This window comes from Schistocerca gregaria, chromosome 3 (assembly GCF_023897955.1).
Source record: "Schistocerca gregaria isolate iqSchGreg1 chromosome 3, iqSchGreg1.2, whole genome shotgun sequence".
NCBI classification, from domain to species: domain Eukaryota; kingdom Metazoa; phylum Arthropoda; class Insecta; order Orthoptera; family Acrididae; genus Schistocerca; species Schistocerca gregaria.
Genome location: NC_064922.1, coordinates 395,659,703 through 395,685,467, shown reverse-complemented (window position 1 = coordinate 395,685,467; position 25,765 = coordinate 395,659,703). Strand labels below are relative to the sequence as shown.

Here is a 25,765-nt window from a genome sequence, read left to right as displayed (position 1 = left end):
AAATTAACATGGATGCTGGGAGCATCCATGAAGAAAAAACATGTAGGGGTGATTTCTGAAGGCTTCATCAGATAATGTCCAGGTGAGGTGTTTGATGTCACTATCACTGTCCAACAGGCATGATGGCTGACCATGCACTTCATTCTAGCAGTACCACATTGTCCTGCATGTAGAAGGGCCAGGACCTTATGGTACAACACTTGCAGCATGGAGAGAGCACCTGTGACAGTATGGAGTTTGATCAACTTGTAGAAGGTACAATAATTATGTGCTGACAATAATAATATGGCCACCTCTGCAGATATAGTGCCATCTCAACCAGCTACAATGATCAGGGAATTAACAAGTCTGGCAATGGTTTATGGTCCATCACCAGGTGAAATTGCACTTCATAGAGGTACATGAGAAGCTTTCTCACCAGAAAGACTATAGAGAATAGTTTCTGCCTTGATCTGTGAGTAGTTCTGCTGGATGGAATTTACAGTTTTCAAGATAAGGGCTATGGGGTGTTCAGTCCTGCCTTCCTCTTCGTGTGGAAACACTGCCCCCAACTCCATACTGGGACCCAACAGAACTAGTATGAATTTTTTACAAAGGGTATGGAACCAAACAAGGGGCTGCTAAAAATGATTTTTTAAACTGATGAAAAGCTTGCTTGCAACCCGAACATTAGAAATTTTGCTCCCTTTTTTCTTGGTGTATTTAAGTGGGTGCAAGACCTGGGCATCATTACCAATAAACTGACAGAAGTAATTTAGCTTCCTCATGAAGGATTGCAGCCCTTTTAAAATTTTCAGTGGCAGCATTTGGTCAATTGTTTGTACATATTTGTATACTGGAAGGTTAACACATTTATTGTTAATAAAGCTGATTTCTAGAACTGGCATTTATGCAAATTGAATTTTAAGCCATTTTTCTGGAGAAATCAGAATAACAATAACTGAGTTTGAAGGTCCTTTTGTAAGTTGGCACCTGTAATAATTATGTCGTCTAAGTAATGTCACTTCTTGAAGTTTACTCAGTCAGCTGCTGAAAGTAGTGTTGGAAGATGGCAGATGCACTTGAAATGCCAAAAGGTGACTGTTGGTACTTGTACAGTAATTTGGGCAGACTCTTGCAAATATTGGCACAGGAGAAGGTGACATGAGAATTATAAGCCTGTATCTTATTTGCATATCTTAATCCCATAGTGAACCTGAAAAATTTTTCATAAACTTCCATTTTCTCTGCAACCTATTTATATTCAACATCCATGTTAATTTTTCCACTTATAAGGTCAAATTTAGCCACTAAAAGCTGTTATATGGTTATTGTACAGGTAATAGGCTGGTGAACTAAGAACCAAACAAATTTTCCTCCAATAAATGAGAACTCTGATGTGACCATATCTACTTACAAAGTTAGTTTTCACTAAACTCTGCAAACCTACCAGTAATTTCTGAGATTTACCAATCTTAGGATTCCATAGGAACAATACTGCATGCTCTGAGTCATTTGTAAAATTTTGCTTTTACTGTGTTTCAGGCATGAAGCGCACAAAGACTGAGATCGATCACTTTTATAACAAAAGAGACAAACCTAATTTTTATAAATGTAACAATATTTTTCATGTTTCACAAAACAATCTGCACAGGGCAGTACAATTGCTTAGAGTTCGAGAGGATGCTAAGTCTGATTTTTTTTACTCCGCTAACAACATTGTACATGATGAAGGCGAGCCTTGTAGGTTGATCTTTGTTCCTATTATTGTCTGACATTGGCACAGTGTCATAAGAAGTGGATCAATAATTCTTCATTTCACAGGAAAACTCAAAACTTCGCACAATGTGTAAGATGTTGTTTAACCATGGATCTGAAAGATGCAATACCTTTGAGGCTACTTCCTTGGTGAAAGTACAATATGTGACAAAGGCCCCCTATAATACAATGAGCACTGGAACATCCGCACTGATCATCCAAACATGCAAAATGACACTGCCCACTTAACCCTTTTATCTTGGTGAGTCATTCATGATAAGATTCGATTTCCTGTTTCATGTACCTGTAAAATTCAAGGTTAGAGAGAAGAACTCAAGTTTTACTGTCCTAACATGACACCACTTACTAGACTTGGTTAGAAGATAATTTATCAGGATCCTCTAGCACACACAACTAATGGAGTAGATCAAATCCATTCTGTAGGCAATAGAATAATAGTACAGAATTTCATGAATATCTAGATTTAATACAATAAGTTCTGTAAGGTGGTGATGGAGGTAACACTAACATAGTTTCTGTCTGTCTTTCATTTTCAGAAAAGGATTGAAACACAGGAATAGTCATGTAGATTATGTTACATTCTCTGATGTTATTAGTTGCTGTAGAATGTATACTTGCTGCTGTTCTTGCTGTAATCAATGCTGGTTCTACCCAGACATATGTTTGGAACTTCTCTTTGTCGTTGCTATATTGCTGGTGCAAGTTTTACTTCAATGGTCTGCACTGTTTTCGTATCAACACCATTGTATTGTGGATGCAACACAATTTATTTGCGCAACACCCGCAAACATAAGATACTAAGTTACCAGTGTGAAATAATAACCAACTGAATGGTAATGTGGAAGATGTAATTCAGTCAACCAAGTTCAACATAACCAGAGTTTTTGCTGCTGACGGAACTAGACCTAGTATTCACTACTTCTGTTTTCTTCATATGTATTATCAACTCACCTATCTCGGGACATAGTGTAAGGTTATAGTCTACTTAGTCGATATCAAAGGCTGCCTTTCACTAGTTTCATTTTTTTCATGCATGCATGTTTGTTTTTCTCCTGTTTCTTATTGACCTTTTAACTATGTTCTTCAGTTGTGATGAACATGCACATCAAAGATTTACTTTTGCTAATAGAATAAGAACCCTTAAATGTACAAGATGAGTTGCAGCTGCATATATTGACACAGTAATATTTTTCTATTTTTCATGTAGTAAGAGTATCCTTGCAGTACTGCAAAGAACCCACCAGTACAATGTCCTGACACCAGAGCTTATGCATGTAACACAGGCAGGCAACAGCTGTGATGTTTAAAAGGGGTGTCACCAAAAATTTCATCAACAGGGTGGCTTCTTCAAAACAGTAAAAAAGATGAGTCTATGAGAATTCCAGGTAAGATGAGGACGATGGTATTATTAGAAAATTCCTGATAAAATAATGGTTAGAAGGAGGGGATGGGAGGAGGAGTGGCACATGGCAATAATGTCTTTTCTTTTCTCTCAATTGAGATATATGCACTAGTCATATGCAGTAGTTTAAGTACAGTTTATAAACATCGATATGTTACATGGAATAATATTCATATAATTAACGCACTAAGGGATATTTAGTATTTCAAACTTTGTGACTTATAAAACTCAATAAAACTAAGTTTCAATTCTCTGAGATTTTATGATATTCCTATAGATTTCCCTGATTTTTCCAGGTAAAATATAATGCCCTGAGAATTCCAGGTTTTCCGGAAGAATCATCACTCTGATCAATATCTGTAATTGACAACTAATTAAGCTTTTCCCAAAACCATCTGTGTAATTTTGTTTAACATTAGACATTCCACTCCCTTTAGCCTGTAAGCTTCTGTTAGGGTAAGACACATCTGTTAAGACTATATTAATGTAAACTATATTGTGGGGTCCTGCCCACTCATCGCTTATAGGGTGCCTAAGGGATGCTGTGTTCTCAGGATGCTATACAACAATTGAAGCAAACAACATTAATAGTTTTATTTCAATAAAGCAGAGTGACAATGGTGTCACAAGCAATGGGCAACATGAAAACAACCAGTGCCCTTTGCTGTATACAAGGTCCATGAAAAATTGATACGGATCACATGTCTCTGCTATCATAGTGTTCTCCTAGTATGGTGTGAATACTGTCCAGCTGAGGCTGGCAGGAGCGGCACTTATATTATCTTCGACTAGAGGCCGCTCCTGTCATGGTGTGGTCCTTATCAGCAAGCTACTGGCTGACGTCGTCTCACCGCCTTCTTTGCTCTTGCGATCTTCGTCTTTGTGCTGGTGCTTGTCGATACACCAGAACAATATTTTTAACTGAGCTTAAGCTATATAAGACTGTATAAAATGGTACTGTAAGAGAAAAAAAGAGTCACGAATTATTTGAAAACTATTTTTTTTATAATGAGAAATTTCATTACAGTTAACAGATTGCAATTCAAAAAAATATTTTCGTTCTTACTTGGGGTACAAATTCATTCATTCTTTGAAATCATTAACCCTGTTTCAATTAGTCTCTGGTGAATTACCTCATCCTGAAGTGACAGCTTTACGTTGTAGTTTCAACTGAGATACTGACAGACAAAAGGGAAGGTTCAAAGATTCTTCCATGCAAAACATACTTTACCCAAGGCTGGTCAGTTGGAGTGTTTTATTTAATTAGTATAGGTAATTCTAAAAACAAAAACTGAGATGGCAAAACATAGCCTCGAGACAAGAAGCAAGCTCAGACTTTTTTTAACAAACTATAAATGTCTGCCCAAGAAACAATGAAATGTTTTAAGCATATCAGATGCTTTGTCTGCATGGTTATCTGGAGATTTGCTATTTTTTTTTCTTTTTTCCAAATTAACTGTCACATAATGTTGGCACATTAGCAAGTTGTTTGCCATGGCAATGAGAGTTAATGAAGATAGCTCTGTTAATCACCTCATACTATTAGGCACATTACCTTAGGACAGCAAGTCATTAAATGAATTAATTATATTGTAAACTGAATAATAATTTTTATAACACGCCAAAGATTCTGGCACCTGCAATAGCTGTGTATGAGCTGTGAATTCTGCAGTCTAGTGGAGACTGTCGTAATTTTGAAAATACCACAATATAATGTAATTCCCCAGTATAGAGTTCAGACATTCAACTGAAGCATATACAAAAATACACTGTAAGATTTTTGTTGGAACAAGTACCACTGTGTATATACGTTCTACAGGATACAGTGCATCTGCAAATATGTGGACAACAATGTGATAACACCAGGCAAGCGCTGAACAGTGTTTACAAGCAATGGAAAAGACTGGCACCCTATCTGGAATGACAGGATGACTGTGGCTGTAAAACAAGAGGTGTTGTACTGAAAATGTGAGCTGAAGCTATTCGCAGGACAAAATGAGATAACTATCATTGGCGTTTGAGGGAAATAAGTGTATCTTAGTGCATGTGTGGACTGGTAAACGTAGATATTGTATTGAGTCTTCAGATGTCAGTTGAAACTATTTAAGTAACTAAAGAGTTAACTGTGATGGTGATAGAGACATTTGTTTCAGACCACATTCAAAACTATAAAGCAGCAACTGTAGCTATATTATTCTATGAGTGGAAGTCAAATGAAAGCCAAACTCCAGCGACAACAAGGCTACAAAATGGTTCCATTCAAAAGTAATTGCCATACACGTTGATACATTTGCCCCATTGGAAGATGACACGATCAATTCCTGTTTTGTAGAATGCACCCCCTCTTGCACTTCCTTATCTGACTGACACATGTCTTTTTCTGAGTTGCCAATGATATGAAAGTCGCATGGTGAAAGATCAAGGCTCTATAAAGGATGTTGCATAATTCCCCAACCCAATCGCTGATGTGTAGCTTTCATTTGATTGGCAGTGTGGGGTTAGGCATTATCGTGCAACAGGATGATTCCATCCAACAGCATTCTAACAGGCTGAAAGCAAACTGAAGCCAACAGTGAAAACATCCAATATTTCACCCATCAAAGAAATCAAAAGCTCTACACACAAGTTCTGGTAAGGCAATGATGATCTCCTCCACTGACTGCAGGGGCCCTCTGCACATTGAGTTATTCCAGTGTGGAACCACAGTCAACGCACAGCACTATGAAGACACTTTGCAGAAACTGCGACACACCATAAAGTCAAAATACCCAGGAATGTTGTCGGACGGAATAATCCTATTGCACAATAATGCCTACCCCCACACTGCCAATCGGATGAAGGCTTCTCTTCGGTGATTTGACTGGAAAATGCTGCAATATCCTCCGTACATATGGCTCTTTCACCGTGCGATTTTCAGGAGGCCTGAAGAAAGACATGCATGGATGCCAGTTTCAGTCGGGCAAGAAAAGGCAAGAGTGGGTGTAGTTTTGATCCACAAGAAGCCAATCGAATTCTACACATCAAAAATGCATCATCTTGTCTCCTAGTGGGATAGATGTCTTAACATTTGTGGTGATTCCTTTTGAATGGAACCATTCCACAGTCCCATTGTGGTGGGTGTTTGGATTTCTATTTGACTGCCTATATTAATCAATGAAAAGTCCAGAATGGAATAATAACAATACTGTGAAGGGAAAAAAAAAAAAACAGAGTGCCGCTCACCATATAGACGGGATGTGAGGTCATAGACAGGCACGATGAAAAGACAATGGTTGGAAACAGTTATCGTGCACATAGAGAGAGAGAGAGAGAGAGAGAGAGAGAGAGAGAGAGAGAGAGAGAGAGAGAGAGAGGTGTGTGTGTGTGTGTGTGTGTGTGTGTGTGTGTGTGTGTGTGTGTGTGTGTGTGTGCGCGTGCGTGGGCGCGCGCGCGCTGCCTTTGACTTAATGTCTCCTCTATATGGTCAGAAGCAGTCCATCCTTTTCATAATATATTGTAGCCAGTATTAACTGGATTTTATAAAATCAGAGGAAGTTAAAAAGAAAGTTAAATCCAATTTTAAGGTAAATAAGAGACCAGGATTAGAGGGAACAGTAAGCAATGAATCTAAGAGAAAAAGGAGAGAGGATTTGGAGTACTGCAAGCAGCAGTTATCTGCTTTTTAAAGAAGATGTTGGAGAGAATATTACATAATAAATTAATGGCAATACAGGAGAACCTCAGAAAACTTAGAAGGCAGAGTTAAAAACTCTGTTGTGTCCAAATTGGTATGTGAAAGTGAGGCAATTAAAATGGAAAATCTACAGGTAAAGAAATAACTAGAATCTTTAGATAAGAAACTGGAAAAAGAAATAGCAGATGTTCAAACACTGTTTTTGAGGAAATTGTGTGTATATGAACTGGCTGTAGAAAACGTGTCATATTTTAGGTGTAAGGGTTAATGTAAAGAAAAAATGCACAGCATACAATTGTGCATCAGAAGACACCACCACCCTTTAAGGAGCATGATAAGGAGAGCAGAACAACAGGACATGTAAAGAATTCCATGGGACATTAGTCAATATGTGGCATGACAAGAAATGAGTTTGTTTCACTGCATCACTTAGAGGGAAATGCACTCCAGTGGGCATTACTTAATGCAGATTCGTTTTTGACAACAGCCAATCTGAGAGAGACTTAAAATGAAGATATTGCACAAGTGGGGCACAGCAAAGGCTAAGGTTATGGCTTTTTAGGACTAGGACTGTATAATGATTCACAGAGAGGACTATATATTTAGATCAACCAACTAGTGAAATGAATTTGGTGGAAGTACTTATCAATAGATTGCCTCCAGCAGTAAAGGAAAAACTAATTTTCCACATGTGGAAGAGATGTCAACAACCGTTGGATTGCTAGAGCAATTTGATTATTTAAATAAATATTGGAAATACGGTTACGTTAGATGGGAGCAGAGTTATGGAACTTAACAGAGATCAAAATCAGAACAGAATTAGGGTAACCATTGTATAGTGTAAATTGTGGTCGAGTGGTTTGAAACTGTCACAGAGATTCTAATTTTTTATGGTAAGTATTACCGAAATACGGATTATGAAAATCAAAATGTTTGGAGAAAAAAGCTAAACTGTTGGCTCTCTTAAATAGAAAAAGTAAGCATTTCAACCACAGAGAAAAAAAAAATGCATTCTATCGCTAGTACACTACCTGAGCACAACATCCTGAACCAATCGGCTCGGTATTTATCTTCAGGATCACTTGGTTCCAAGCTGGTCCATATGCTTTCTGAAGAGTTTTTTCTGTGTGATGCCAAGAGTGTGGTCTTGTCCTCCTTTGTAATTTTGACATGTGGAAACAAAATTCTTCAGAAAAAAGATCTCGCCTTGTCGATGCCCATTGCCCTAATTTCACCATCACTGGTCCAGAAATTTCAATACCTGAATCAGAAAAAAATGAAGTCACTCTAAAATGAAAATGCTTGGTTATAAATTTTATACCAAAATGTACAAGAGACAAGAGTGTACACAGGACCAGAACTGGAGAAGGGGGAAAGGAGGAGTTGTATTCATGGTAGATTGGCAGTGAACGATGAAACAATTTTGTGATTTCTTGAAGCATGGCTCTGGGCACTCCTGCTAATTGTCAGTGTCCATTACATGATCTGCCTATCCGGCTGGGCAGGATGGGACTTCAACTTGCAATTCCCCCCCAGGAGGGAGTTTAGCAGCCCTCTGCCACTCCTCACAAGGTACACCCTTGAAAATGTATACAAGTACTGAACATACTGCATATAAAATGTTATATATATTTGTACAGCAGGACAAACTTCCCAACTGCATGCAATTTAATCGAGTAAAATGATCTTACATTAGGAAAATGGTATTCCCTCAACAAGTATGACATGACTTTATAGCCTTATTAAAGCACATTTTTTATACATGCCCTAGTATTCTACCTCTTTCACAGTTACTAGACAAAATCTGGATCTGCTTTAATAAAGGTAGAAAGGAAACACTGACTGATTGCTGCGATCTATCATTCTGAAGGATTTAATAAAGTATATTAAAGCAATCATGCTCATTTTCTAGTTCTGTGTGAAATTAAGGTATTCCCTGAGAACAGCACATTCCAGAATGAAATTTTGACTTTGAAGGAGAATGTTGATTGTTTTGTAAACTCCCTGGCACATTAAAATTAGGTGCTGGATTGAGACTGAACCCAGAACCTTACATTTAACTGGCAATGCTCTTACCACATGAGCTATCCATAAGACTTATCACCCCAGTTCTATTTCTGCCAGAACCTCTCTTGTACATTCCAAATTTCAAAGCTACATTCTCCTGCAAAACTAACAGTAACAGTGCTCCTGAAAGAATGGATAGTGCAGAGAAATAGAGTAGCCACAACGTGGAAATTGCGTCTAGGAAGACAGCAAGGTTCCAATATGAAGTCCCAGTTGGGTACAGTTTTAAACTGCAAGGCAGTTTCAACTACTGTGCACGCACAAACACACACACACACACTCTATAGCGGATTCAGAAATTCGCTCTGGTAACAATTCCCTATGCTATGGCTAAGCCATTTCTCTGTAGTGTCCCTTCTTCCAGAACTGCTAGTGCAATAAGGTACGCAGGAGAACTTCCACGGAGTTTGGAAGTTAAAATTTATATGCCTGTATACAGGTGGAAGTAGACTGGGGAGAGCAGGTAATGATTGGAGCCTGGAAAGCTGTCAGAAAGAACATTGCCTGTGAAAGGCAAGGTTCCAGGTTAAGGTCCCAATCCAGCACACAATTTTAATCATCCGGTAAGGTTCCACAGCATATTAATTACAATAGTTTATTATACACATAATCAATGAAACACATGAGTAGTGAAACAATTTACACTCAACACCCATATGCACTTGTGTGTGCCTGCACTGAAAAAATGTGAAGTTCATTCAAATAATTTACCAAAATAAACTGAAATTGATGAAGGAAGCAAGATTATGGTGTAACATCCCATCAATGTCATCATAGATGGAGCGCAAGCTCAGAATGTCTCAGGGATGGGGAAGGAAATCAGCCGTGCCTTTTCAATGGAACTACCCCAGCATTTGCCTGGAGTGATTTAGGTGTAATGGAAAACTTGAATCTGAATAGATTTGAAACATCTACCTCCCATACACTCCTGAGTGCTAAACACTGTATCAGAAATTGTTGACATGAGAGAATACCATGTTGAGGTATACTCTGACACTGACCATGGATTTGAGGCAATGCAGGAACACCATTTCTTTGAAAGAGTGAAGCAGCTACCAACCAATGGGAATGTTTTATAGAAATTATTGGAACATAAAACAACTGTAGGGCTGCATACACATATTTCAAGTTGCTTCTGTGTGAGTACAAGTAAAGGTCTCTCTGTCACAGTCCAAATCTACACAAATTCTAACAGCCAATGGGACTGGATGACAAGGGAACCTACAATATTGCAGTACCTGTGTCACTCTGAATTACGATGCAATGTTCCTTTGGGCGAACAGACACTGCAGTGACTACAGTCATTATGAAATACATGAAATGTATTCACAGTTGTGAATACGAACAACCATCAGCTGCATAATGGAATGACAACAATGAAAACATGTGCCGGACTGGGATTGTAACCCGGATTTCTCTCTTGTCGCGAGCAGTCACATACCATTAGGCTATCCAAGTATTACTCACGTCCAGACACAAACTTGCATATGTCGTCAACCATTTGTTTACAGCCTGTACTCATACATCCATTATGTATATTTCCGTACAGGCAAGACTTTTTACATGAAAGTCACTTGCCGAGTGTTGGCAGATAAATACGATATTGCAGTGCCTGTGTTCTTCCGAATTACAATGCAATGTCCCCAGTCACCTTACCACTAGGCTACAGAAGCATGACTCACAGCCAGACCTAAACTTCCATATTTCATCAACCATTTGTCTACAACCTGTACTCATACATCGGTTACACATATTCTGTACAGGCAAGTCATTTTACATGAAAGTCGTTTGCATGCACAGTGTCAGCAGATAAACATGATATTGCAATGCCTGTGTTATTCCAAATTATAACGCAATGCTCCTTCAGACATCATGCATGTCTGGAGGATCAGGCACTCAAGCAGCTGCAGCCATTATGAAATACATGAAATTTATTCACAGCTGTGAATATGAACAGCCATCAGCTGTATAATGGAACTACTACAACGAAAAATTGTGCCAGATCAGGACTCAAGTCAGATTTTCCCCTCGTTGCAGTTGACAACATATGGAAGTTTGTGTGTGGCCATAAGTTGTCCTTGGATAGCCTAAGAGTAAAGTGACTGCTCGCAACAATCAGAAAATCTAGGTTAGAGGCCCAGTATGGAATAAATTTTCATTTCTGTCAGCTGATATTTGTTCATATCCACAATGGGGAATATGCTTCATGTATACAGAACTATACAAACATGTGCAATTCTCTCAGCAGAAATGCAATCTGTTTCTTGTTGTAGCATCATTTATAGATCTTGGATCAACTGAAACTAAAGATACAGCACAAAGGCTTTCACTTCTCATAGAATGATGATTTTTGTGACATATATAAACGGAAAGAATCAGTACAGAACACTGACAATATTTGTTTTGCAACTATATTACGTTTTGGGAAATAGGTTGTGGTAACAGGCTGATCTATATCATAGCTAGAGCCCTGGGCTAACAAGTCACTTATGTCAGTAGTATAAAAGGCCTCAATCTGACCAAAATCCTCTGTATACAGAATAAGTATGAATAACATTTTACCACTAAATGAATAAAGAGGCATATTCGGAAATACAGAAGCGTCCGATTACGCCCATCTGCTTTGACCCATGACGTCACAAATATGGCGGAAACGACCATAAACCACGATTCCAATATGGAGAATATAAAGTCATTACGTACACATTATGAGGATGAAAATACAGCGAAAAACAAACACACACAAGTTCCACAAAAAGCCTAATTACACTAACGGGACAAACGCGGGAAACAGGGGGTTTTTGGGTGGGGACAAACTAAATATAAACAAATTTAGACACCCACCCACATACAAAACCACGCAAAATGACAAAAAAAACCGAAATCACAAAACTTCGCAAATACCACTAAACACATTATCATCTGGAATCGGACACTTCCCTTGACCTATATAGCTCAACAGCAGCTCCTGATCCCATAAATTGGGATCGAACACTTCCCTTGACCTATACAGCTGAACATCAGTTCCCGATCCCAAAAATTAGGACCTAACACTTTCCTTGACCTACATCGCTCAAAAACATCTCCTTATACCAATACCAACATCCACAGCCACACACTGGGATAGAACACTTCCCCTGACCTGTTATCCTTACGACATCTCCACATACAGCCATCCCTGGTCCGAGACGCCGGAAGTTTAAGCAAGCCTCATTTCTTCACGACATACTGAACACCTCACGACTTCATCCAAAAATCTGAATAGTTGAAGAAATTTTATTAGAGACAACGCACTGTCCCCCATCATAGCCGACAACCGAAAACTGTCGACCCTGTCAGTCATATCCATACCTACAAAAGACATAAAAAAAGCAATTTACCGAAATTCACACACGACGCCACACTCGCAAACTAAACCAAAAACATCACCTAACACACCACCAGAGAGCACCACTGATCGCATCAAAACGACAGCTAAAAACACTACACTCTCACAAACTAAATTCTGTGCCGTAGTGACGTCACACACCACAATAGCCTTACGTCGGATCAAATCCGACATGTGGGATCGGACGCTTCGGTTGACCTGCATATTCTATACTAGATATCTGCTTTGAGCAGTGACAGAGGAAACGTGTGACAAAAAATAATCATCATGGTAATTATAACGTCAAATCACTAGCATTTTTTTTCATGTGGGCTCCACTACAGATCCGTGTGTCACTCATACCAGGTTTTTTTGCTTTCCATTCCTAGGCTTCACCCACTCACAAATGCACTGTCATCTTCCAACCTAACCCAAACCTCAGGCTATACTACACATCAATCAGTCACCACAACCAAAACTTTTGCTTTCACGTTAGTTGGCTTCACCAACCAACAACCAGACTGTGGCAATGCAAACCAAACTGTTCTAGCATAGCAGCTATTAACATTACATAAAAGATAAAAGCCAATGACAAGTGTCGAATACTACTCTGTACCCTACAAAATTAGCTAGAATCATGGGGAATAAGATGTCTATAAACTACCCCCCATGAACCATGGACCTTGCCGTTGGTGGGGAGGCTTGCGTGCCTCAGCGATGCATATAGCCATACTGTAGGTGCAACCACAAACATGTGGTTCCTGAAGAGGGGCAGCAACCTTTTCAGTAGCTCCAGGGGCAACAGTCTGGATGATTGACTGATCTGACCTTATAACACTATCCAAAATGGCCTTGCTGTGCTGGTACTGCGAACAGCTGAAAGCAAGGGGAAACCACAGCTGTAATTTTTCCTGAGTGAATGCAGCTTTACTGTATGGTTAAATAATTGATGATGGTGTCCTCTTGGGTAAAATATCCCGGAGGTAAAATAGTCTCCCATTTGGGTCTCCAGGTGGGGACTACTCAAGACAACGCCATTATCAGGAGAAAGAAAACTGGCAGTCTACGGATCAGAGCATGGAACGTCAGATCCCTTAATCGGGCAGGCAGGTTAGAAAATTTAAAAAGGGAAATAGATATATTAAAGTTAGATATAGTGGGAATTAGTGGAGTTTGGTGGCAAGAGGAACAAGACTTCTCGCCAGGTGAATACAGGGTTATAAATACAAAAACAAATAGGGGTAATGCAGGAGTAGGTTTAATAATGAATAAAAAAAAAAAAAAAGGAGTACTGGTAAACTACAACAAGCAGCATAGTGAACGCATTATTGTGGCCAAGACAGACACAAAGCCCATGCCTACCACAAGTTTATATGCCAAGTAGCTCCGCAGATGACAAAGAAATTCATGAAATGTATGAGGAGATAATATATTATTCAAATAGCGAAGGGAGACGAAAATTTAACAGTCATTGGTGATGGGAATTCGTGAGTAGGAAAAGGAAGAGAAGGAAACGTAGTAGGTGAACATGGAATGGGTGGTAAGGAATGAAAGAGGAAGCCGCCTGGTAGAATTTTGCACAGAGCATAACTTAATTATAACTAACGCTTGGTTCAAGAATCATGAAAAAAGGTTGTATACATGGAAGAGGCCTGGAGATATTGGCAGGTGACAGATAGATTATATAATGGTAAGACAGAGATTTAGGAACCAGGTTTTAAGTTGTAAGACATTTCCAGGGGCAGATATGGAATGGATATTGGTTATGAGCTGTAGATTAAAACTGAAGAAACTGCAAGAAGGTGGGAATTTAAGGAGATGGAACCTGGATAAACTTACAGAACCAGAGGTTGTAGAGAGTTTCGGGGAGAGCATAAGGGAACGATTGACAGGAATGGGGGAAAGTAAAATACAGTAACAGAAAAATGGGTAGCTTTGAGGGGAGAAATAGTGAAGGCAGAAGAGCATCAAGTAGATAAAAAGATGAGGGCTAGTAGAAATCCTTCGGTAACTGAAGATATATTGAATTTAACTGATGAAAGGAGAAAATATAAAAATGCGGTAAATGAAGGAGGCAAAATGGAATACAAATGTCTCAAAAATGAGATCAACAGGAAATGCAGAATGGCTATGCAAGGATAGCTAGAGCACAAATGTAATAATGTAGAGGCATATATATCACTAGGGCTATGATAGATACTGCCTACACGAAAATTAAAGAGACCTTTGGAGAAAAGAGAAACACTCGTATGAATATCAAGAGCTTAGATGGAAACCCAGTTCTAAGCATAGAAGGGAAAGCAGAAAGGTGGAAGGAGTATATAGAGGTTCTATACAAGGGCGATGTACTTGAAGACAATATTATGGATATGGAACAGCATGTAGATAAAAATGAAATGGGAGATATGATACTGTGCGACGAGTTTGACAGAGCAGAACCAGTTGAAACAAGGCCCCAGGAGTAGACAACATTCCATTAGAACTACTGATAACCTTGGGAGAGCTTGCCCTAACAAAACTCAACCACCTGGAGAGCAAGATATATAAGACAGGAGAAATACCCATAAACTTCAAGAAGAAGATGATAATTCCAAACCCAAAGAAAGCAAGTGTTGACAGATGTGAAAATTACTGAACTATCAGTTTAATAAGTCACAACTGGAAAATACTAATACGAATTCTTTGCAGATTAATGGAAAAAGTGGTAGAAGCCGACCTTGGGTAAGATCACTTTGGATTCCGTAGAAATGTTGGAACAAGTGAGACAATCCGGCCCTGCAACTTATCTTAGAAGATAGAGTAAGGAAAGGCAAACCTATGATTCTAGCATTGGGGCATTTAGAGAAAACTTTTGATGATGTTGTCTGGAATACTCTCTTTCAAATTCTGAAATTTGCAGGGGTCAAATGCAGGGAGCTAAAGGCTATTTACAATTTGTACAGAAACCAGATTTCAGTTGTAAGAGTTGAGGGGCATCAAAGGGAAGCAGTGGTTGGGAAAGGAGTGAGACAGGGTTGCAGCCTATCCCCAATTTTACTCAACCTGTATATTGAGCAAGCAGTAAAAGAAACAAAAGAAAAATTCAAAGTAGGAATTAAAATCCATGGAGAAGAAATAAAAACTTTGAGGTTTGCCAATGACATTGTAATTCTGTCGGACAGCAAAGGACCTGGATGAGGAATGGAATGGACAGTGTCTTGAAAGGAGGCTACAGGATGAACATAAACAAACGTAAGACAAGTCTATTGGAATGTCATTGAATTAAATCGGGTGATGCTGAAGGAATTAGATTATGAAATGAGACACTCAAAGTAGTAGATGAGTTTTGCTATTTGCGGAACAAAATAACTGATGATGTAGAGAGGATATAAAATGTAGACTGGAAATGGAAAGGAAAGCATTTCTGAAATTAAGAGAAAATTGTTAACATGGAGTATAGATTTAAATGTCAGGAAGTCCTTTCTGAAAGTATTTGTGTGGAATGTAGCCATGTATGGAAGTGAAACGTGGACGATAAATAGTTTAGACAAGATGAGAATAGAAGGTTTCAAAATGTGGTGCCACAGAAGAATGCTGAAGATTAGATGGGTAGACCACATAACTAATGAGGACGTATTGAATAAGACTGGGGAGAAGAGAAATTTGTCTCACAACTTGACTAGAAGATGGGATAGGTTGGTATGAAATGTTCTGAGGCATCAAGGGATCACCAATTTAGTATTGGAGGACAGTGTGGGAGACCAAGATGTGAATACATTAAACAGATTCAGAAGGATGTGGTTGAGTAGATACTGGGAGATGAAGCTTGCACAGGATAGAGTAGCATGGACAGCTGCATCAAACCAGTCTCTGGACTGAATACGACAATGACAACAACATCTAACAACTGCTTCCTATCACACCTAACATAGAGTTTACAAAGAAGAGAGAACATACAGATAGCAGACTTGTAGATCTACTACCTATAGTACTTCTATACACTGTGTAAATAACACAAAATTTCTATGCGTGAATAATACCACCAGCAAGTTACGCTCTCAGAGCTCGTAATCAGTGTCTCACAGTCGGTAGTTTTTACTTACAAACTAATTGTATGTACACACTGTTCTGAGCTATGAAATTCTTTTCTAAAGAACAAATCATAAAACAAGAAAACTGTTTCGCAACTAAAGAAAAGCATTGTAATTTTAATTTACTAGTAACATTAATTCAAAGCCACAGTCTATGCCATACTTACCATTAACAAATAGTTTGAACCAACATTCTCTACATCTTTCTCCCATGTATAGCAAAGGTGTTAGAAAGACGAATGGTGTGAAAATAATAAACAAATGAAACACCCTAAAAATAAGTCTAACGAAAATCCATGTTCTCGATAAGACGGTTTCTGAACTGTCGATGACAGCACCGGGCAATTGCTTGAACATCTGATTTTCCATCATTGTGGATTTCGCTAATACAACTGGAAAGGCAACTGTTGCACAAAACCTTCCTAAAGTGCAAAGTGCCCTGCTATTCTGATAAATATTCGGCTTTCTTCGATACCCAATTATACACCCGTTTCTAGACCTAATATTTTTCGAATCACTCAGGAAAATCCAACGGAAGCGCGACCCTACATCTAGCCATAGCTTTCCTGTTGTACGGTGACGCGGAAGAATTACACAGAAGGTCTGTACTAAGTTAAACATCGTACTTTTCCAACATAACCTTTACCAATGTAAACAACAACAGTCGGTCTATTGACGCTCAAGTGCTTCAGAGATTTTCGTTGAACTCATCTGTGGAGGAGACCCTGAAAGGTTTCCAGAAGCATTAAAAACGTGTACATGCCAACTGGCGCGACAGTCATTCGTCCTCTCCGGAAAAAATTTATTCCATCAGATAAACAGTCACAAAAGCGTCAATAACAGCCACTCGGTAAACTTCTCTCATTATGCTTTCGTACGTTCCCCAACATGGCTCTTCAATCGTTTCTTTCTATTTATCGTAATGGAATTTTAAGCTCTGTTGTCCCATTGCCAGAAAATAATAATGAATTAAGGAGAATCCACCTTCATGTAAAAATACATTTTTTTATTTTGTTTAATCCCCAAACTTGCTTCACTACAGTTTCATCATCTTTGTTGGGTTTTTCCTTTTACCATTACGGGATACGGGGAGCAGCTCACAATTGGTTCACCTCTTACTTTACCAACAGACAGCAAAAGGTTACTATCGACAGTGTTGAGAATGGCTGTGATGTGCGTTCTGAGTGACGGGGGTGGGAATGGGGGGTGCCCCAGGGATCACTCCTGTTCCTTATTTATATAAATTATATGTCCTCTAGTATTATGCGCAATTCTAAAATATTTCTGTTTGCTGAAGACACTAGCTAGGTAGTAAAGGATGTTGTGTGCAACATTGACTCGGTTTCAAATAGTGGAGTTCATAACATAAGTTCATGGTTCGTAGAAAATAAGGTAGCGCTAAAACATAGTAAGAATCAGTTTTTACAGTTTCTAACACACAATTCAACAAAACATGACGTTTTAATTTCACAGAATGGGAATATGATTAGTGAAATTGAAAAGCTCAAACTTCTAGGTGTTCAGATAGATAGTAAACTGCCATGGAAAGCCCATGTTCAGGATTTTGTTCAATCGAAGACTTACTGTTGCCATTCTTACAATTCGTACGGTATCTGAAGTAAGTGATCTATCATCACGAAAATCACTCTACTTTGCTATTTTCATTCTGTTATATAGTACGTTATTATATTTTGGGATAACTCTTCCCATTCTAAAAGGCTATTTTTGGCTCAGAAACGGGCAATTCAGGCAATAAGTGATGTAAGTTCACGAACCTATTGTCGATTCCTGTTCACCAGTCTGGGTATTTTGACATTGGCGCCTCAATATATATATTCTTTACTGACGTTACTTCTTAACAATTTGAGTCATTTCCAAGAGTTAGCATCTTTCACTCAGTTAACACCCGGCAAAAATCCAATCTGCATTTGGATGACACTTCCTTAATTCCCGTGCAGAAAGGTGTGCAGTTTACTGCTGCATTCATTTTCAATAAGCTACCACTGAAATTCAAAAATCTTAGCAGAATCTACGCGCTTTAATATCGAAACTGAAGAGTCACTCCTTCTATTCTGTTGAGGAGACGCTTGAAAAATCAAGCTAATTCTTATGTTATATTGTCGACTACGTTTACTTAAATTGGTGGCTTACTTTTTTGGGTTCATAAATATTTTATTTTTAATCTGTTATTATTTTTATGTTGTAACCTCAAGTACTGACACGTTTCGTGATATTGGAGATTTGTACCACAATTTGGTCCTACAGAACTAAACACGTCAATAAATAAATAAAAATGTATACATACAAATTTTATGTAAGTTATAGTATGTTAACATCAGCTTTTGTTGTATAGCTTACATATGTACTTTACCTTTTCTGCGTTATGTGTGCCGAGAGGATGCAATCAGAAGTCAGCTCCAAGTCTAAATTAATACAGTATGTCATCTGCAGTGCAGGGATGTCAGGGAACGACTGAATTCAATTTTTGTTTGACTTACTGTAACCATAGAACTACATATTTCTGGAAAATAGTTTCACACACCATTGATATAGCTCATTTATCATCATGCTGTGAAATAAATTTCACACAATAGTGTTCTATCAAAAAGTTTTGAGAAAATAATGTATTCAAGAGTAGCCTCCCATATTTGTAAAAATAAAGTACTAACAAAATGTCAGTTTGGTTTTCAGAAAGGCTTTTCAACAGAAAATGCTATATATGCTTTCACTGATCAAATATTAAATGCTCTGAATAACCGGACATCACCCATTGGTATTTTTTGTGATCTCTCAAAGGCCTTTGATTGTGTAAATCATGGAATTCTTTTAGATAAGCTAAATCATTATGGTTTGAGTGGGGCAGTGCACAAATGGTTTAATTCATACTTAACTGGAAGAATGCAGAAAGTTGAAATAAGTGGTTCGTGTAATGTTAAAACAACAGCTGATTCCTGAAACTGGGGTGCTATCAAGCACGGGGTCCCACAGGGTTCGGTCTTAGGTCCTTTACTGTTCTTGATATACATTAATGACTTACCATTCCACATTGATGAAGATGCAAAGTTAGTTCTTTTTGCTGATGATACAAGTATAGTAATAACATCCAAAAACCAAGAACTAAGTGATGTAATTGTAAATGATGTTTTTCACAAAATTATTAAGTGGTTCTCAGCAAACGGACTCTCTTTAAATTTTGATAAAACACAGTATATACAGTTCCGTACAGTAAATGGCACAACTCCAGTAATAAATATAGAATTTGAACAGAAGTCTGTAGCTAAGGTAGAATTTTCAAAAATTTTAGGTGTGTCCATTGATGAGAGGTTAAACTGGGAGCAACACATTGATGGTCTGCTGAAACGTCTGAGTTCAGCTACGTATGCTATTAGGGTTATTGCAAATTTTGGTGATAAGAATCTCAGTAAATTAGCTTACTATGCCTACTTTCATTCACTGCTTTCGTATGGCATCATATTCTGGGGTAATTCATCGTTGAGTAGAAAAGTATTCATTGCACAAAAACATGTAATCAGAATAATTGCTGGAGCCCACCCACGGTCATCCTGCAGACATCTATTTAAGGATCTAGGGATCCTCACAGTAACCTCACAGTATATATATTCCGTTATGAAATTTGTTGATAATAATCCAACCCAATTCAAAAGTAATAGCAGTGTGCATACCTATAACACCAGGAGAAAGGATGATCTTCACTATGCAGGGTTAAATCTGACTTTGGCACAGAAAGGGGTAAATTATGCTGCCACAAAAGTCTTTGGGCACCTACCAAACAGCATCAAAAGCTTGACAGATAGCCAACTAACATTTAAAAATAAATTAAAAGAATTTATAGATGACAACTCCTACTACTAATTGGCAGAATTTTTAGATATAAACTAAGTAAAAAAAAATTTAATCGTTAGTGTCATGCAATATTTTGCGTAATGTAATTTTTTGTACAGACATCTTTTATTAACCTGACACGTTCCACATCATTACGAAGTGTCGTATTCATGATCTATGGAACAAGTATTAATCTAATCTAATCTTGTTGACACAGTTACTTAATGATAACTTGGTTCTTCACAATGATAAATAAAAAAAATTGTTAGAACATAGTAAGTCTAGGAAAAGTTACATTTATTGCCTCTGTGACCTCTCAGACCCATGACTAAGGCCCACATTACACTATCGAATTTCTTCGAAAAATCTTTTATAAAAGCTAGGACCACACTCTGTTTTACAAAGAAAAAATACGACAAAAGTACTCCACTCACCATCAAAGTCTTTTATAAAATATATTTGACATATATCCTTTAAGCTGGGTTTCCACAGGCGAGGATTGCTTACATGTGCATCCCCTAGCACTAACACTATATGCGAGTTAGCGTTTCCACACACTTAATTTGGAATCTTTATTTATGTGACATTCAAGATGGCGAAAGCAAAGTTGTTTGTGCCCTGAGGCTAGTGTTACCGAAGCTTACCACGAAGCTTCAGGTGAAAACACTTCTTCCTTATTTGTATGGAAGTTGATAGGGTTGAACAGGCTTCAGCTGACGAGCATTTACCGGCAAGGACGAAGAAATAACAGACCCAAGATACTGAGCACGGGAATGGGTATCTCATAGAAATTGTTTTCAGGCATTCGATACACTACTAAGAGAGTTATTTTCCAAGGAAAAAATCTTTTCAAAAGACTAAATTCATATTTGAATTCCTTTTCAGCCAAATTCTCTACACGAAAATCTATTACATGTATGTGAAATGTCCTTCAAGTTCACACTAAATTGCAAATAACGTTGGGATACCTGGGAACTGGAGGCACTGCCATCACTGCAACACAGGTTTCAAATTCCGTAGAGCAATATTTCTAAATTTGTACGTTAATTTCTTGGATACTATCTTCAACACATCGAGGGTACATTGGAAAACACGGTTTTTGTCTCAACGGTTCTCCTATGTTATTATTTTTATAGTTAGTCAATATTCTCACAGAGCAAAGGTGACTTTTGTAACTAAATTTTGTACTATTGTGCAGAACAGTTATTACTTAGTGATTACTCGAATATAAACACTGTTGTATTTACATAGAACTTTAATCAAGGCCAAGAGTAGCTTTAAATATCTAAAGGCGCCAATAAACATTGTAATTCCACTTCACTGTAATATTTACACTTAATGACTAAAGCAACAAGTTATCATCATTATCCTGAAATACAAAAGATCTTAAAAATATAGACAGTTCTGCAGTAATATGAACCTCTGCATGTCCAGATTCTCAGTTACAAGTTTTTTATACTCCATAAGTTACTTCAAACGATTGTTTGTAACTTTATCACAAATTAGTGATTACATTTAATTAATTAATGCTAGAATGAGATTCCTATTTCACAGCTTAAAAAACATTTTGTCACTTTACAATTTATTTATTTACTTAGTTAAAGACAAAACCCATTATCCTGGCATGATGATAACTTCTCATGTACATAAGCAAACTATTCAAGAACTGAGTTGTCGAATGAACCATAGAAGAATGAGGAAATATCCTGCTAGCGGCAGTTGCTGTAGCTCATAGGCAAATGGTGAGGTAGAAGCATCATGCAAGAAAATTAAACACCTTTTAAATTCTGTAACTTGTTCTGTGGTTTGCAAGTATCAACATAGGTGGTGCAGAAAGGAAGATTAAGATCAATGATGAAAATTGTAGTTGAGGATCCATTCACATCGACCATAAATGCCTGCTTGTGTCGACTAAGGACTGTGTATGGTCAGTCATACGTGATTGAGTCTCTTTGACAGAGCATTACGTCTGACAAAAACTTGATTACATTTCCAGAACTCAGCAAAAATTATGGGGCACTGAGTATGCTGCTTTCTGAGTGCATATTTGGCGAATGTGCAAATGTAAGTTTTGAGCAAAGTCTGATGCCTCAATGAGGTTATTAGGCATTTTGCAAAGGAATTGACTGGGCCATAGAATTGATTGTCTATAAATTAGGGGCACAACTTCTATTCAACGTTGTGATCCATGACATCGTAAGGATACTTCTATTGGTAGGGAAAACGCTCATCTGAGCCATTTGCTGCTGGATGATATTGGGCAGTTCGATTGTGCTTCTGCCTCAATAGACCAGCCAGCGACTTGTATAAACATGATTAAAATTGCCTGCCTTGGTCAGTGGTGATATGGAACGGCGCACTCGAACATGCAATTCATCAATGGAAAAACGTGGTTGCAACTGTTTGAGGCAACAGATGAAGAGGTCAATGACATTAGGCAGTAGGTGCATCCTACATATTGCAGTAATGGTCCTATATCTGTGTGCATATATTCAGACCTTTGGTTGGATGGAATGAAAGTGTCAGTGGGTGCACTGTCATGACGGGTGATCTTATAACGTTGACAGGACATACACAAAAGCTTTGCAATATTTGTCCAGGCCACACACTGGTGCACAAAAGCATTGCAGTCTCTGTCCATGTTTGGCCACATAAAAACTCCACTGTTGTTGTCTGGATCCCAGGGTGGGACAAATCATGCAGTGTTGAGATTGCTTGCTGTCAAAAGTTAATTGTCACAAACCGGCCTGATTTTATGTAGAAATATCACAACAGAACAATACTTTTGAAGAGAAATCTGGATACAAAGCAGTAAACCAGATGGACGGACAAGTAAAGCTTGCAGCTCACTATCATATTGTTCTGCGAAGGCAAGTGTTTCATAGTGGACTTCACTTGTAATATCGTCTAAATGGGAGAGGACAACTGTGGTGTACCGAATTGCCATTGACATGGACAATCTGTGTCGTGAACTGCGCTCTGCATTCCAAATGTTACAGGTAACACAGTTCTGCTTTTACTGATCTATGACGAAATGCATAAATTACCATGTTGTTATCACTGATATTACTGATCAGCTTAAACTGTCGGTCTTCTAGCATATGTCAGAAGTTTTTTTAAAGAAAACATAAGCTACATGTAACTCACGGTCCTACATTGATCAACTCTGCTATGATGGAGATAATTTCTGGCTGAAGGATGCCAAAGGCTGGGAATGTTGGTCTCTTTGCTGATGGAGCACAGCACCTTCTGCAGTTGTAGATGTGTCAACCATCAAACAGAGAGGCACTTGGGGAACAGGGTGTGCTAAGAGCACAGCCTCAGCAACTGCAGGCTTGGCCTTGTTAGAAACCAAGATTTGCAACGTAGGAAATCAGCAATTGAAAGGCATGTGGCTGCCTGGCAGCATCACTTTTCGCCAATATGCATTGATTGTAACTCTTGCACTGACTGGTCCAGCCACTTGTTATGTATTACCAAATACTATAATTTGACACACCTCAAGATGGGATTTTAAAATCTCTAAAGAGGTTATGGTTTGAATAAATATTAACAGAACTGAAGTGGTTCTTTCTAAATTAATTATCATTGTTAAAGACAGTTTCTGCTTGCTAGGCCACTGTAATTTGTCAGTTAGTTTAGGTGAACCTAATAAAAAAAGTCCTTCAGTTGAATGGCCACCATTGTGTTGTTGCGTAAACAATGCATTTTCTGGTCTCTTGCGAAATGCATTAATCAGCGATTTGATATCACTGAGCAGTGTGAACTATCAGCATTTAAGCATATGACAGAATTTCCGTATGGAAACACTTGTATAGCTCATAGTTGTACATTGACCAGCTCTGCTGTGACAGAGAGAGTTTCTGGCTGAAGAATCCCAAGGAGTACCTATGCTAGGCTCTTTGTTGTTATAGGCAGCACCTACTGTAGTTGCAGACGCATCAACCATCAAACTTAGAGGCACTTGTGGAACAGGGTGTAAGAGCCAGCCTCACCGATAGCAGGTTGCACATTGTTAAAGACAGTTTCTGCTGGGTAGTCCACTGCACTTTATCAATTGGTTTAGGCAAATCTCAAAGGAAATCGTTCAGTGGAAAGGCTACATTATATGGCTGTGAGCGAAACAGGGATAAAAATTAGAAAGACCAGGAAATCTTCGCAACTCATGGACTGTCGAAGGCTGTGGGAAGGTGTTAATGACTTCCTGTGACTCATGTGATGGCCGGAAATTCCTTGGGCGTTAACAATATGACCTAAGAATTGAACTTCAGATGATCCAAAAATGCTTTCAGATGGATTGATGAATAAACGATGTGAACAGAGTCGAGTGAAGATATGCTATAAATTTTCCAGATGTTCCTATCCGGAGTTTGACATAAGCAAACCATAGTCACCATAGACATAGTAGATTTCGAGATCATGAATGACTTCGTCCATAAAGCGCTGGAAGGTTTTCACAGCGTTGCGTAATCCAAAATGCATCCTGGTGAACTCAAATAGGCCGAATGGTGTACGCGCAGCAGCATTAGATATGTCTTCTTGAGCAAAGGATATTTGATAGAAAGCACGTACAAAGTCTATTGTTGAGAAGACGTGTTAACCCTGGATACTGAATGAGAAGTCTTCGACATTGAGAACACGATACTGATAGGGAATTTTTCTGGTGTTAAGTTGCCAGTAATCACCACATGCTCGCCATCCTTTGGTTTTCCTTGGAAGTATATGGAGGGCGAGGCCCGGCTTTTACCTTACAGGCGACAGATCCCTTGGAATGGTGTAAAATAAAATTCTTTCTTCGCCACATACAGTTTCTTGGGTGGTATCGATGTGGTTGATTCGAATCGGTGGCGTGGCTAGTATATAATGTGCTGTTGAGCACAGTACAGACACTGCTTTAGGTAGCTGCTGAGTGGACTCTGAGAGCTGTTTTTTGGAGTTCTAAGAATAGAGAATCACCAGTGATCATGTGTATGGCAATGCTGTCCACATAGTGTAAATGTCCAAGTAAACGTCTAAGTGGCAGTGATGTAGATCCAGTAACAGGCCATACAGTAATAAAGGGCCTTCTCCAAGGGTAGGGTATACTACGTCTACCACAATAAATCGCCACACAAACTCAAAACGAAGGCTTAAGTTCAGTGAGCGTGTCACATACCCATATATCTTAATTGTGGAACTACTGACAGCCAAGAGGCGACAGACATCACTGTTGCAGCGAGGTGTTTGAGAAGGCAGGTACGTTGATACATCAGCACTTATGCCCAATTAAAACTGCAGTTTTTTTTTCAATGTTCTATTACAAATTACAGTGGAATAGAGAAGCAGAAACTGCATTTAACAAAGTGAATACTGTTGTCATGTAATGATTTAATCATATCTTTAGATCACTATATGTTTAATGAGAAGTTTCCCACAACTAATCATCACATTGCAGTATGATTCATATCATTTATGTAGTGTATACAATCACAGGAAAGCTTTTAGAAACCTACACAGAAGCAATTAAGAGGAGATTATGAACTACAACTGATTCACAGCAGACTTTGTTCATTTTTTTTAACACGCACTCATTTTTCCATGTAGAC

At 38.4% G+C, this 25,765-nt stretch overlaps 1 protein-coding gene across 1 annotated transcript in view; it reads right to left on the bottom strand.

Annotated features, from left to right (window-relative positions):
- The window catches only part of LOC126353752 (uncharacterized aarF domain-containing protein kinase 2-like), a 97,161-nt gene extending 79,958 nt beyond the window's left edge, over positions 1 to 17,203 (bottom strand). Inside the window, exons 1-2 of the mRNA XM_050002806.1 lie at positions 16,505 to 17,203; positions 7,865 to 8,094 (exon numbers count right to left, since the gene is read on the bottom strand). Coding sequence (XP_049858763.1) covers positions 7,865 to 8,094; positions 16,505 to 16,958 — 684 coding nt within the window. The 5' untranslated portion in view covers positions 16,959 to 17,203. The remainder of the gene's footprint in view (positions 1 to 7,864; positions 8,095 to 16,504) is intronic.
- Between the last annotated feature and the right edge of the window lie 8,562 nt (positions 17,204 to 25,765).